Source organism: Cricetulus griseus, chromosome 3, assembly GCF_003668045.3.
Source record: "Cricetulus griseus strain 17A/GY chromosome 3, alternate assembly CriGri-PICRH-1.0, whole genome shotgun sequence".
Lineage (NCBI taxonomy): Eukaryota > Metazoa > Chordata > Mammalia > Rodentia > Cricetidae > Cricetulus > Cricetulus griseus.
In genome coordinates this window covers 130,388,930-130,404,349 of record NC_048596.1, presented here as the reverse complement: position 1 = coordinate 130,404,349, position 15,420 = coordinate 130,388,930, and the positions used below count along the sequence as shown (strand labels likewise).

At 45.3% G+C, this 15,420-nt stretch overlaps 1 protein-coding gene across 1 annotated transcript in view; it reads left to right on the top strand.

Moving 5' to 3' along the window:
* Cers3 (ceramide synthase 3) overlaps nucleotides 1-4,408 on the top strand; it is a 64,599-nt gene extending 60,191 nt beyond the window's left edge. Inside the window, exon 10 of the mRNA XM_027408299.2 lies at nucleotides 4,035-4,408. Coding sequence (XP_027264100.1) covers nucleotides 4,035-4,184 — 150 coding nt within the window. The 3' untranslated portion in view covers nucleotides 4,185-4,408. The remainder of the gene's footprint in view (nucleotides 1-4,034) is intronic.
* Nucleotides 4,409-15,420: the final 11,012 nt, after the last annotated feature.

Genomic DNA, 15,420 nt, shown 5'->3' with positions numbered 1-15,420 from the left:
AGTTAGTGTTCTAGAACACTGATCTTTACCATATGTGTATACTCCTGAAACCCCCTAGACAAAAAGTATTTGGATTTGTATTTCTATTAGGCATTTTAGTTGCTGGGAAGCTTTGCAGTTGTGGTTTCTTTCCTAGAATACAGACTTTGGTCCTTATCTTAAGCTCTCCTGTCACCACCTTCTACTTTACCATAGGAACACAGAGGTAACAGACTAGTTAGCTTCTGTCACTGGCTTTATGCAGGTTTGGGGGATCTGAACTCAGATCATGAGGCTTATTCAGCAAGTGCTTTAACCACTGAGACATCTCCCAACCCTTGAACATCTTTTTCAGTGTTTGCCGTTTGTTTTTTGAGACAGCATCTCATTATGTGGCCTTGTCCGACCTGGCACTTGCTCTGTAGACCAGGCTGACCTTGAATTCATGGAGCCTTTGCCTCCTGAGTGCTAGCATTAAAGGCGTGCTACACCATACCTAATGAACATTCATTTTAATTGAAATATAATGAAGGTGTCAGTAGTTGTCTAACCTAATAAAAATCATTTCTTAGGGATGATTTGATTTTCACTATTTTATTTTATTTTGTCTAAAGGCCAACCCTGATGGTACCAAGGGCAAGGTCAGAATGGGTGTGAGGAGGGGCGAGGAGACAATTAGCACTCTGGCAAGGAGGAAAGGCTGACTCCCTCAGAGCTGGGCCACAGGCCTCCTGGGTTCACTTTCTCTCCCAGTACTTACACCACCAGGCTTCGTCCAGCAGGGGACTGTAGAGCACTGTGATTATGCCCTGTCTGGCTGCAAGCTGTGTGGTGGCTTTGTTAAAGTCACTTCCTTGCCCCAACCCTGTACACTCATCAGCATTAATTCTATTAGAGCAAATAGTTTGGTTCCTATGCCCAGTGATCATGACAGGGAATCTTACTGCTCATATTAACTGCTCAGTCCAGCCTGCGCCTTGGAAAGCGCTTTAAGTGTCAGTACTGCTAGTTCTATTAAAGATTATTACTATTTGAACATCACACTTCCCAATCTGTATTGCTACATCTTGTATAGCACACAAACACATGCATGTCAGTCTAACAGAGTCTCATCTGCAGGAAATGCACAGGACTCTTGTGTGGCCTCTGACTTATTGTTAAGAATCAGTGATTCTCAATTCTACCAAACACACAAGCCTTTACTAGCCTGCAGTTCAATCCAAGGCCATGTAATCCACCTCTAAATGTAATTTCAAATAATTGCACAATGACGAGCTATCATAAAAAGAAACAATGAAAGACATTTCCACCCGATTTGTACATTGAAGTGTGAAATGTGTGTATGACATAATACAGCTGACAGATGCTTGTGCCTTCATAGTCACAAACTTTCATGAATGAAAAGGCTGTAAGTGAAGACTGACACCAGTGTGTGTTTGGCAGTTTTGTCCTTACTATCCTGTTTTCAGGAACTGTGAGGTTCTGAACAAAACAGAATATATTCTTTTGACTACATGCACCCTTGTATTTCTGGAAAATTCAGTCTGTTCCTTCAGATCTGCACATCTCGGAAACCATGAGGGAGACAGTTTGCCTTCTGTGGATTTTCTCTTTCTTCTAAGCTGAGTTTAGGAAAGACACTGGGATGGCTAAGAGGTGACCTGAGGTGACATCCAGCACTAGACTTTCTGAGTTCTTTTGTTTTGCTAATGTGTACAGTATTTTATTTTTCACACCGAGGCCTGATTGATAGATGCTCTACCCTGTTCCCCAGGAGCAGTGTCCTTCTAGATTCCCTTGCAGGATTCCTGTAAGAAGCTAGGAGAAGAGACACAAGCTCAATTAAGAATTGCCACTGAAGAAACTTTCTATACTACAAAAGGAGAAAGCACTCTAATTCTCAGCAATAAAAATATCCTGAAAGCTAAATGCCCAATGACTAATCTTTACTTAGAAGAAAACATTGTGTTTCCTTTCATTTTTATCTTTGTATTTCTCTTTCATATATGAATATATTTTTAATCAAGTCCACCCCCCCATTCCCCCTTTCAACTCCTTTCAGGCTCTTCCCCTTTATCACCTTCCCAAACTCACATCCTCTGTCTGTCTGACTGTCTGTCTGTCTATCTGTGTCTGACTATCTATGTATCTACCTTCCTACCCATCCATCCATCCATCTAATATATATATATATATATATATATATATATATATATTCTATCATCTATATATATCACCTATATATATCATCTATCTATCTTCTATCTACCTACCTACCTATCCATCAATCCAAAGCCCACTGAGTCCATTAGTATTGCTTATATACACATGGGTATAGGGCTGTCCACTGTAGCTTGGGTAAATTATCAAGGATCCAGCCTCTGAGGAAAACTGACGTTTTCTTCCTTGGTAGTCACCTACTGCTTATAGCTTCTCAACTAAGTATGGTGCCTGTGAAGCACACTGCCCATCCATGTTGGAATATTGACTAGGCAGATCATGTGCAGGTCATATGCCCACAACCACAGCTACTCAGAGCCTGTGAGTGCAATGCCTGCCATGTCCAGAAGACTCTTGACTCTCTCCTGGGGCTCTTACAGTTTTCTATGCCATCTTCTATGATGGTCTCTGAGCCCTGAAGAGAGGAGATGTGACATAGAGGTCCTGCTTGGGTAGGAGCATTCCACAGTCATCTGTTTCCTATGCTTTGAATCATTTTGTGGTTTTCTGAGTTGACCTCCATCCACTGCAAAAAGAAGCCTCTCTGACAAGGTGTGTGAGCTGGACTAATGTTTGGGTTTAAGAATAAATATTTAGAAGACAGTTGGCTACTCTATCAGACTTGGCAAGATGATAGTAGTGGGTTCTCCCCTCTCTGGCCATGCATCCTTTGCCAAGTTTGCAGTGGCAAGCATGAGTTCCTTCCTGATGAGCACCTTTAAATCCAATCAGATAGTTGTTGCTCCCCCGACCCCAGACACTCAGGCCACAATTGTGCCAGTGAGCACCCAGCACCTTGCCAGATAAACTGTTCCTATAGTTCAGAGGGTTCACAGCAGGCAAGACTGCAGCCACCCCTCTCTCCTGGCAGCCTGCCTAGCACCTTGTGGCATTATGAAAGCTGGCCTTCCAGGAGGAAGCCTCCAGGTCAGTACTAGCCTGAGTTTTTCAAATCCTGTGACAGAAGTGGATACTGTCTTCAGCAATAGGCTCTTACTCACTAGTTCTGTGGACAACTAAAAACAACGGCAATAGTCTGCACTGTTCAGGTCTGCACCCCACCCCCACCCCAACCAATAATTCAAAGGGAAAGAGCCCATACCCAGGACTAGGCTTTTGTTTAATGTTTGCTTTCTAAAGAAAAAATTCATAAATTATTAATAAAATGGACATTTTAAAATTGCATTTATGTAGGGGTATGCACCATGGTGGGCATGTGTGAGTCAGGAAAACTTGGAGTCAGTTCTCTTCTTCTATAATGTGGGTCCTGGGCATCAAACTCAGGTCTTCAGACTGCTGAGCCACATCACCAGCCTGAGCTCTTTCTGTTGGGTTTTAGTTCTGAGTTTGAATGTGGATATAGAATTGTATTGCCATAATCAATTTTTCATTTTTAAAATATTTTTTAGATTTATTTTGTTACGAATGTTTGGCCTTCATGCATGTATGTGTAGTGTGTGTGTGTGTGTGTGTGTGTGTGTGTGTGTGTGTGTGTGTGTCAGGTGCCCATGGAGGCCAGAGGATAGCTTCAGATCCCCTGTAACTGGAGTTACAGATGGCTGTGAGCCACCATGTGGGTTCTGGAACTTGAATCTGGGACTTTGCAAGAGCCACAGTATTCTTAACTACCTAGCCTGCTCTCCAGCCCCAGATTTTTTGGTCTTTTAAATGTGTGTCTGACTTGTGCTGTGGTGTGCCTCTGTAAAGGCCGGCCATGTGCGTATTGGATTCTTTAATAGGAGACAGCTTTGGAACCTAGACCTGTATGCATGCACATTCATGAAACTCTTCTCCTGGAATGCTGTCACTCACAGCCCATTCTTTGCTTTGCCTAGAGCATCCAGGATGTGAGAAGTGATGATGAAGAAGAAGAGGAAGAGGAAGAAGAAAATGAGGAGGGCACCAAAGACAAAGGGACAGATTACCTGAAGAATGGCCTTGGGACTACCAAGGATCTCATTCCCAATGGTCAGCACAGCCGCTAGCTTGAAGCTCTGGACTCCCATGGCACAGTGTGCTGCCAGGACATTGGGTAGCTTGCTCCCCAACACATAGAGACCCCAGTTTGCCCTTTATTTTATTTTATTTTTTAGATTGGAGTCTCCTATGTTACCCAAGCTGGCCTCCAACTCAGTCATCCCACCTTGTGATAAATGTTCAAAAATGGAATACCCATGGGTTTCCCCACAGCTAGACTCAGGCTGGCCAGGGTGGGTCCAAGGTTTCTCCAGGAAGGTGTTAGTTCTTACTGTGTTCCCTCCTTATAGAATTTGAAGTGGTTGACTTTCTCAGGAACTCATTTTGTCTGAATTTTCTCACCTTCCCACCTCGCCCTTGTTCAGGGTGGTTTGACAAGTGCCCAGGAAATCCACTCTACCAGGTATTTGGCCACAATAGCACCTCTTCCAAAAGTGTGTTTGACGTGGCAAGAAGATGGTTGCAGAACCACAGGGGAGGACAGGCTTCCAGGCTCATGGGTCACCTTGGGTCTAGACACTTGTCTCCACAGTGCCTTTTCTCTCCACAGTGCCTCTGCCTGATGATATATTCTACTACCTCACAGGATTGGAGTGAGGATAAAGGGAGATATTAGAAGTGGGGTTCCGTGTCTCCTGCAGGTGTCAGTGGCCCTTAGGACCCCAGCTTGACAAAAGAGATTACCCTGGCTGAAGTTGGTGTGGAGACCCCCATCTTAAAAATGGCTCTTAGTGTGTAAGCTACCCAGAGATACCAATGTCTGTTTCCATTTGGATTGGTAACTGTATTACTCCTAGGAGTAATTCTCAGATGACTCCAGAGCCTACCTTACTGGGTCCTGGAGCCAAGGGAAGGGAACATTGATGGGAAGCTGCCCTGTACTGTTGGCCCTGAGCCTCTTCCTCAAGCTTGAAGAGATGCCATGGGCTGTGAGAGTTGCTTGGGGGGCCTCTGGAGAGAGGGGACCCAAGTAAGGTTGTTCACTGAGCCATACCACTCTGGAACCAGCCCCGGGGTGGCATGCATGATAGCGCCAAACTCTGAAGGAATTCTTGGAAGCAGAAAGTAGAAGCCGTGCTCTAGTCTTGGTATCCAACTCATTCTGACTGCTGAACAGTGAGCACCCAGCAGACCGCCAGGCACCTTGAGTAGCAAGGGTCCTGTGCGCACTAAATGGTCTGAGAGTTTCAGTTTTTAATTTTAAAAGTGATGTGTTTTTAAAACCTTTAGGCTAAGCAAAAACAAGCAAACAAACTCTTCAGAATTCTGTTCCCCCCCAAAAAGGTCTTGTTAAAGAATTGTAAGAAAAACAGCAAAACAAGTCTCAAGTTAATATTTATTTTTCTGAGCACACCACCATGTGTGCGTTCTATCTGTAATGTGATCTTGTATCTAAAATGTCTCTTCTCACCTTAGGGCATAGCTGTTGGTTTATCATTCTTACTTTGATGGAAGGTCATACTACAATGTGTGTGTGTGTGTGTTTTAATGTGTCCAGTTAACAAAGCATTTTCCCTTGATTTATTTTGGGTTTCTTTCACTGCAGAACCTTTTCTTGCTTACAGTGAAACTTTGTTGATAGATATACCTTCAAATTTCTTTTTCTACATTTGACTGTGGAAAGTAAAACTGATATGCTAATTTCAGCTCTCAAACAGCTCAAAGCACTATATACTTCAAAAGAGGTAGAGGTGCACTCTATAGCAGTATTGGGGGCTCCTGTGGTAACCCCCCTTTCCTATAGCAAACTGTTCAAGGTGACTTTGTAAACTTCTAAGCCACAGTGACTTACAATAAAATGAAAACGAACCCCCAGTGCGTGGTGACTGAGTAGTTTTGGCACACATCATATGGCCTCTGAGAGAGAGAGAACTAAGGATCTATATGCATAGTGTAAACAGAAACACACCATTCCTCCCAACAAATCCCTCATTCATGGCTCTTCATTTTGTTTTCATGGCTCACTGAGTTTTATCAGGGCTGTTTCTATGTCCATGGTTTGAAACTATCCAATGGAGCCTGCTGGGCTCACCAGTAGATACATAGCTAAAGACAATGACTTTTGCCTTTTCATAATTCAGTAGCTGGTAGTTCAGCAAGGAGGGATTCTCCTAAATTATCAGTAGCCAATAGTTCACCAAGGAGGGATAGGGTCCTATGAGCCCTTCTCCCATCCTCTGCTGACTCTTGTACAGGCCCAGAGAAGGCAGCTGCTGACATGAGTTGGTGATCACAGTGGCTGAGTCCAGACCAGAGATGGCATTCCACTGTCCCTTTCTTCTGTCTTCAAGCTTTTACATTCCTTGTGACCCCACTACCACCACCTTCCTCCAAGTTCTCTAAGCCTTAGAGGGAATAGTGTGTTCTGTTTAGAGCGGAACACACACCTGACACTTGTTCTCAGTACCTGGAACAGCCATTAACTGCATTAACTGCAGTTGGTGAACTACAGAGAGAGCTCTCTCTGATTCAATCTGAGTCTTTGTCTATGGGTATAAAACAAGAGTTTTTGGAAGGCAGTTTAATACCATGTCAATTTAGCAAAAGAATAGTAGTAAGTTGCCCCCTAGAGACACCCTCAAGCATTGATTTTTTTGTGGGGGGGGCGCGGGGGGGGAGGCTGTCTCCTCCTGTGGAGTGGACCTCAGATCCAATCAGAGAGAAGCTTGTTCGCTATTGCTAAAAGCCTCCACCCAAGTTGCTAGTAAAACCTTCCACCAGGTGGCTCTTGAGCTCCTGTTAAGGAAGAGAGAGGAATGTAGCAGGGGGATGGCAGACACAGGACACAATCACAAGTTTTGTCTTCAGTGCCCAGCAATTGCTGTGGGATTTGGCACAAAAGCCATGAGGTCTTTGACCAATATGGCTTTAGGCTGGGTGTACCTCAAATGTCCTATTCCCACTGCGATGGGTAGAAAGATCCCCCAAGCTGTTTCCAAATGGGTCTCCCTCATCTTCCTTACTTACATGGGATCATTGGCAGGTGTTGGCTTCTGTGACCAGTCTTTCCCAGGGACTTTCTCTCTATAAAGCAGTGACATTTTACCAAAGGGACCCCATGATTGACACCACTCTCTGTGCCACATCCCCTGGTAGAACATGCTGGAACAGACATGAAGCCAAGTGCTATGGAGCCAACAGTGGCTGTGAGGCATTGACATGGAGCAGGCATGCATCACCACCGAGGTTTGTGCTTAAGCTTTCTTTACATCTGCTGTTGTGGGGGAAAAGGAAAAGCATCAAAAGTGTTCATAGTTGTACTCTAGGATATAAACCAGATCTCAGAAGCCCCAGCTTGGTGCTCCTTATCCAAGAATACTGGTATCAGCAAGGGCTAGACACCACTTGGTTTTGTAACCCAGATGCTCATGAGCAGGTCTGAACCCAGTGGAGTCAGCCTCCAGGAACAGAAGGCAGGCAGTTAGAGTTGGACCAGGACACAGTGGACAATCATGGTCAGGCAGCCATGACAACCAAGTAGGCATACAAGGTGGTCAATAAGTCAAAACATGACAAGGCCAGCCTCATGAACATGAATATGGCCAGGAACTTGTTTCCAAAGTTAATGTGCTAAAGCCGCTGTACATTTAATTTTGATGCATTCTACATTGTGTGTATAATGTGATCCATACAGTTTCACCCAAATGATAAATCATATTGTTTTGTGGCTGGGGTGAAGGAAGCCCTCCAGGAGCTACAGGAAATGCTCAGAATAGAGTCTCTGGAGTTGGGCTACAAACTGGATATAGTGCCTCAGTCAACCAGGTAATCTCTATAAGTCCATTCCTTATGTGTAACACTGGTGTTCTGAAGTGTGCTACAGGGGTAGATGGGATGATATAATTTGAGGCACCTTGGATGAAAAAGAATTCAGAAAGGTGGGAGGAAGATTATGAGTTTGAGGCTAGCCTGAGCTACATAGTGGAGATTATACATTGGGCTACAGTACCAAAAAATGTAACCAGAAAATATTGTCTTCATTTCCAAAGAGTCTTTCAAAGGATACCTATGTCACTTAGCTTGAAAATGGCAAAGTTTAGATTTAAGGCTGCACCAAAGGATGGTCTCCAAAAGCATACTGTTTGCATTGATGGGTTAATAATAGTTCCTGAGGCTCACTGTCTATCAGCACATGGGATTGCATGACAAAACACACACCTCTTCTGCTCCCACTGAATGTAGTTGATAAGAGACATTAGAAACACACTGCGTTTATAGGTCCTTAGCGTTCAGCCGGGGAGTTTGGAATCACACTGTGTATTTCAGATGCAAGGAGTTTAAGGGGGAATTGTTTATATGAGTGTCAGAGGCTAAGAAGGAAAACTCATATACTCTGCCCCAAGTATACTAACTGTAAGAAGTAAATGTCAGAACTTTACTTATAGAACCTAAGTAATTAGAAGGTCTGGGGCATAGCTCAGTAGGAGAGTGCTTACTTACACATAAGGTCCTGGGTCCAGTCCCCAGCATTCAAAAATGTAAGTGATTTGTGGACAAGCTCTACAGTGCTAGTGCATGGGTAGGCTCTGTACATGAGTCCCCAAACTAGGTGACAGAGCTTGGAAGCTTCCCTGAGGAGAGAGGATTCCATGGCTAGTGACCAAGTAGGTTCTAGAACCTTCACCAGGAACCAGAATGCCTGGTGAAGGTGTGTCCTCATCAGTGGGACTAATGGCCTTATAAATGTGGTCACAGGAGAACCCTCACCTTCTGCCATTAGAGAACTGGTCCTCACTAGACACAGACTATCAGCATCCTGACTCTGAGCATCTGAGAATCAGGAAAAAGAAAGCCATTTTCATGTGCATTTCAGGATGCTTCAATCCCTGGTACAGCAAATAGACAAGCAAGCAAACATAGCAGGGCAGACAGCAGGGCAGTCGGGCACCCCGAAGGACTTCTTGTATGGCAGCCATGTGACGTTGTTTAGATGTTAATTTTTTGCAATTATTCATGTCCCACAGTCACGTTTGTGCCCATTTCCTACTTATTGGCTACTGATAAAGACTTTTTGTATAATATGACAAACAAATGTTCAGGAGACAAAGTCCTGATCTGGCTGCCAGGTTCTCTCAGCACCACAAGTGTCTGTTACAGAATCCTGGCTCCTCTCAGCACTTCTCACTGCTGCCCTCTACATTAAATCTCTCCAGCCCCTGAGCTTCAACTTCCCTTCCCCCAGCCTCTGATTTGGTAAAAACCCAGCCATTTTGTTCATGAGCTCTCTTGGTTCCTGGTTTTGTCTTCTTTGTCCTTTTGGTCCTTGGCTCTTGGCTCCCAGTGCCCTCTCTTTCCTCATTCTCTCTCTCTCTCCCCCTCCCTCTCCCTTTCCCTTTCTCTCTCTCTCTCTGTCTCTTGCTCTCTCACTCTCCCCTATTACTGCCTGGTCTAGTCTTCTGGCCATGTTCAGCCTGGACCCTTCCAGATGCCTCCGGCTGTTCTCTTCCCCATATCTACAATAAAACCCCGTCCGCACCCATGACCACTTTGGAGTGGTCATGTCATTTTCATTCATCTAGTAAACAGCGATGGTGTTTCCCTGCTCCTAGTCATTCAGTGGGAATGTGGCGAGGGTCAGCTACACGAAGGAAGAGCCCTAACTTACCTACCTCTGCATTTCCAGGTGGAATAAAATATCTCCATCCATAGCCAGTCATCCAGCTCCTGGGAGGGAATCTCACCTGAGTTTCGCCTCTGTCACACAGCTTCTTAGCCACCCCTGGACTCCTGCTTGTCTACCCATCTTAGGACCAGATACAATAGAAATCCACTCTTATCTTGAGGCCTTGGATTTTTCTCACCCTCAAAAAAGACTTGAGGAATTTCTAAGAAAGAAGGTGCTGCAATATGTCAAGTTGGGAGCTGGCAAACACCCAAATTCCACCTTAGAGAAGGAACTTGGCCTGTGTCCATTGCATTTTGCTAAGGCCCTCTTTATCAAGGTCTGACTAATATGCATAAAGCTGTGTATAGTTACCGTGTATAACTGAGTGGTAGCGCCTCTCATTTTAACTCAGGAGACACTTCCCTGGGAAATTCCAGATGTTGTGGCTCATGAGGTCAGGAGAGTTCTAGTTTAGTCAGAAAACAGAGCCCTCTGTGACAGACAGCTTCAGAAAGTACAGGGTTAACCTTGGGGACATTAGAGAAGAGAGCTGGGGAGATGACTCAGTGGGTAAGAGCATTTGCTGCTAAGAAAAGCAGAGATCAAAATCCTCAGGGCTCAGACAGCAGCCAGGTATGGTGGCAGCAGCTGTAACACAGCACTTCAGGGTGGGGGTAAAGGAGGGGTGGGGATGGGAGTGGAGGGGGTGTGGGGGTGGAGGTGGGGGATGGTGTGTGACAGAGACAGGTGCTTCAGCACTCAGACAACAGCCAGATATGGTGGCAGCAACTGTAACCCAACACTTTGGGGTGGGGGTAGAGGAGGGGTGGGGGTGGGAGTGGAGGGAGTGTGGGGGTGGAGGGTGGGGGATGGTGTGTGAGACAGAGACAGGTGCTTCAGGACACAACAGCTAGGTATGGTGGCAGCAGCTGTAACCCAGCACTGAGGCAGGGGTGGTGACACTGACAGAAAGATCCTGGGAGCAGCTGGCCAACCAGCACAGGCCATACAAACAGTAAGCTTCAACCTCCCTGATAGACCCTGTCTCACAAAGTAAGGTAGAGAGTGATGGAGGAGGATGCTCCATGCTCTTCCTTGACTTCCACATGTGTGTGCACAGGTGCACACACCCAGAACACACAGACAAAAGCCCCAAACCAAAATAAACCAGCAACAACAAACTCCAAAAGAAGTTAGTCCAACAGTTAAATGAGCACAAGATATTATCAAAATGAAATATTCCCAGGATGAAAATAGGCAATAGGTCCAAACAAGGCAAAAATCCGATGTCAAATGGAAAACTTGAAGGATTCTAAGACAAAGATGAGAGTTCCTAGGAATTAGACCAGGAAGACAGAGAATGAAAACTGGATAGAACAGTTTTTTTAAAAAAATATACCAGGTGATTCATGACTGGACTCCCACCACTCAGGAAGCCAAAGCAGAAGCCTTTCAAGTTTGACAATAGCTTGGGCTATACAATAGGTTGCAGACCAGCCTGGGCTAATGCCTCAAAAACAAAACAAACAAACAAATAAACAACAACAACAAACGAACAAAAAAGGACCAATTTAAGAATTCAATATTGAAGCTGGCAAGGTAACTCAGCAGGTTAACATGATCCATGAACCACATAGAAAGGCCAGATGAAATGGCACACGTCTGTAAAACCAGCACTGCTCTAAAGAGATTGGACACAGAGAGCGGGAAGACCTCCCTGGAAGCTGGTGGGACACACATCCAGAGCCTAGAGCAATGCATACAGTAAGCCACTTGGGAAGCAGCTCAGTGGGGAAAAGCAGTTACAGAGCAAGCATGTGGACCAGAGTTTAAATCCCCAGAACTCACGTGAAAGCTGGACACAGTCTGAGGCTGTGATCCCAGGGCTCTCTCATGAGGAGCCTCGGGCCAAAGGCTAGTGAATCTCCAGAAGTTCCAGGGCCAGTCAGCCTGGAGAATGCAGCAGAAGAATAACAGAGACCCTGTCTCAACCAAGACAGAAGTAAGGACTAACAGCAGAGGCTGTTCTCTGCTACATGCATGCACATGCTTGTCTGCATTCATATGCACTGGTGCGCACACTTGAGTGCACACACACACACACACACACACACACACACACACACACACACACACACGTACACACTGACACTAAAAATAAGGAGAGGACATCAGCAAGGAAAGAGAACCCATAGGCCAGTTAAGTTGTAACATGTCCCAAAAACCGTCAGGTTCACCCTGCTTATCATGCAAGATAAGCCAGAAAACCATGGTTTTAAAGGGTCATTAAAGGAGCTAGGGAAATAATAGCTCAGCATGCAAAAGCACTTTGTGTGAGAACCTGAAGACCCGAGTTCAATTCCTGAAACTGCACCTCTCTCTCTCCTTTCTTCTTTCTTTTGTTTTAGTATTTCTTATGTTTTGAGTTGTTGGGAACTGGATAACTATATGGGGAAAAAATGAACCTCAACCATGACTCCTGCCAGAGAAAAATTAATTGGAAATGGATTATGGACCAAAATGTAAAAGGCAAAATAATAAAGCTCCAATAAAACATAGGAAATATGCTCGAACTTGTTCACTGCTGATAGAACCACAAAATATTATGGCTACTTTGGAAGATAGTTTGGCAGCTTCTTACAAAATGAAACATGCTCTTATCATATGATCCAGCAACGGTACCCCTTAGTATACTCAAATAGGTTGAAGCTTATATTCACATAAAAAGGAGCATGTGGCTATTTATAGCAGCCTTCTTCCTAACTGCCAAACCTCGGAAGTAACCCAGATATCCCTCAATAGGCAAATGGATACATAAACAGAGGTACTCCCGCATAATAGGTATCCTTCAGCATTACAAAGAAATGAGCTCTCAAGCCAAAATGACCCAAGGGACTTTAAGCATGTATCTGGTTCCAACTGTAGAACATTCTGGAAAAAGAAAACCGTGGAGGGAGTGAGAAGGTCGGTGGTTGCCAGGATGCAGTATATGCAGCACAACAGAAAGTGTGTGGAAGGACTTGAGACTCCTCAGCATGATACTGCATCAGTGGTGACATGGCACTGTTTACTTGCCCCCAGCAGTAGATAAATAGAATGCCCTGCTCCAAAGAAGAGCCCACCCACTCTTGCCAGTTTGTGCTCACATGTTGGCACGTATGTATGTATGTTTCTGTGTTGGGTGTTGATAATGGAGGAGTGTGTGTGTGTGTGTGTGTGTGTGTGTGTGTGTGTGTGTGTGTGTGTGTGTGTGTGTGTCTGGGTAGGGGGGATACTTTTTTTTCCTCAGTTTTTCTCTAATTTGCACTGTTTAAAAACCAGTCTATTGCAATACAAGAAAAAGCGTATTGCAATACCCTTTCAGAACTCAATATACTGATGAGAATAAATAAGTAGAGGGAAAATGGGGGACACTGATGCCCATGTGCAGGGAAGGCTGCCTCTTGGTGGAGAACGAGGTGCAGGTGTGAGGGAGAATGGAGTGCTGCTTCTAATAGAACAGGCACTGTGCCGTACGTATCTTAGCCCGGGGAAGGTACATGGATGTTTATGTTTTTTTACTATTATTTTTATGCAAGTGTGACAAGCATGTGTGCTTGTGTCTGTGCACATGTATGCGGAGACATTGGATGTCTTCTTTCTCAGTTGTTCGTTACCTTATTTTTGAAAACAAGGTCCATCACTGAGCCTAGAGCTCACTGATTCAGCAGGACTGGCTAGCCAGCAAGCCCAGGAATCCTCCTGCCTCTACCTCTACAGTGCTGCAATTACAGCCACACCTTTGTACCCAGCTTTCTATACGAGTGCTGGGGACTTGGATCCTCTTTCTTGAATGACAAGCACTTTCCAAACTAAACTCTCACCCACCCCACGCTTCATTATTATTTTTTTCATTTTAGATATGTTTATTATTTATCCCTTGTACCTTCCCATTGTATTATTTTAAGAATGCTTATATTCTTTTTGTGTTCTTGTGTATATGTGATACACTTCAAATTTTGGAGATTAAAGTAGATCAATCTGAGGGAGTCAGGAGTTCCAAGCTGGAAAATTTAAGCTCTGGTCCCTACTATCTGGGGCCTGGGATCACATAAGTCATTGGAACTCTTCCTTGTCCTGACAAGTCTGGCATCAATAAAAGTCACACAGGTAGCATGGCTGAACAGAAGCTGGGGGGTTGGGGCCCTGCATGTAGGATATCATGATAGGAAAGGTGGTCTCCTTGTACAGTCCAGGGTGACGAGGGGAGTGTGAGCATGGCTGGCCAGCAGTGCCTGTGGGCCCCTGATTCTATGAAGTCAGTGATGACAGCCATCTCATTTTGTTAATCTCTAAAAAGCAAAATCATCTAGAGCAATTCAATAAACCAAGTCAAAGACTAGGCATCCCAAACCAGAACGACTCAATGCGGTCACTCAGCTTAGAGAACCCAGGGAAGATGTCTAGCCCTGGGAGAGGCGCTATTTCTGTCCTGCAGTGGACAACTCACTACCTTCTGTGTGCATGAATAGCCTGGGAATCATGGGGTGTGGAGTGGGAGAGGGGGAGAAACAGGGGATTAGATTCAAGAGAGAGTAAACAAGGGGAAGAAGTTCAGCCAGTGAGCACGGGAGAGGTAACAGGGATAAGTATAAACCTCTTAGCTCTCCCAGAACCTTCTCTGTCCTTTGTTGTCCTAGCCTCTTTCCTTCCACAGCTGAAATGCCCCCATGACTTTGTCCACATGCAAACCTCTAGGAAGTGCTTGGTTGCCCATGCACTTTGATCCTTGCTTTGGGAACGGCTTTTCACCAATTATAATTGTTTCCATATGCAAAGGGATTAGACTTGAGGATGCTTCCACAAGGGCACCAGCAGCTGCCAAGTTCAAGTCCTGTCCGGCCTCTCCACAACTCCCCAGCTATTAGTCCCACAAAGGAAAACCTTTGTGGTCCAGATGGGTGTGCCTGCACTGTGAAATGTGTGGGTGTTTACAGAAGGGGCTCAGCCACCTCAGTTGGTCCCTGGGAATGGGCCCTGGCAGTGTTTGGGACACCTATCCAGAAGCTCAGGCCATAGAGAAGGTGATAAAGAATGCTACACATCTGGGACACTGCATGCTCAGAAAACTGCACACCTGGTCCAGGTCACTAAGGAAATGGCTTCAAGGAGGGCACCTAGCTTCTGGCCTTGCCTATAGGACCCATTTGTAGTCTAGTAAAAGCCTCCAAAAGCACCCAAGTCTTGTCCTGGGCCCACACTCAGTCCAGTTCTTACCCAGGTTCCCTGCCATTGCAGCAGGTCTGAGAGGGTCCTTGGGAGAAACACAAAGGTGAAGGGGACCATGGGATCAAGCTCAAAGGAAAAAGAGAGACAGGGATGGGCTTCCCCTCTTTTGTTCTTGGCAAGCTTCCTTCTAGGAGCTCCAGGGAGGGCAATTTGATAACCATGGAACTTCACCCTTAGATAGCCCCAGACTTGTCTGGCTCACAGCCAAGCCCTTTGGGAAAGGAACTGCCAGCAAGGACTTCAAAATCCATTTGTCTTCTCTTCTTGTGCCCCTCCTCCTTCCTTACCCGGCTTCCCTGCCCCTGCCTCTGGCACCCTGTCCCCCCAGGATCTTAGCTGGACAGATCTGGTTTCATCCTACTCTGCTGGTT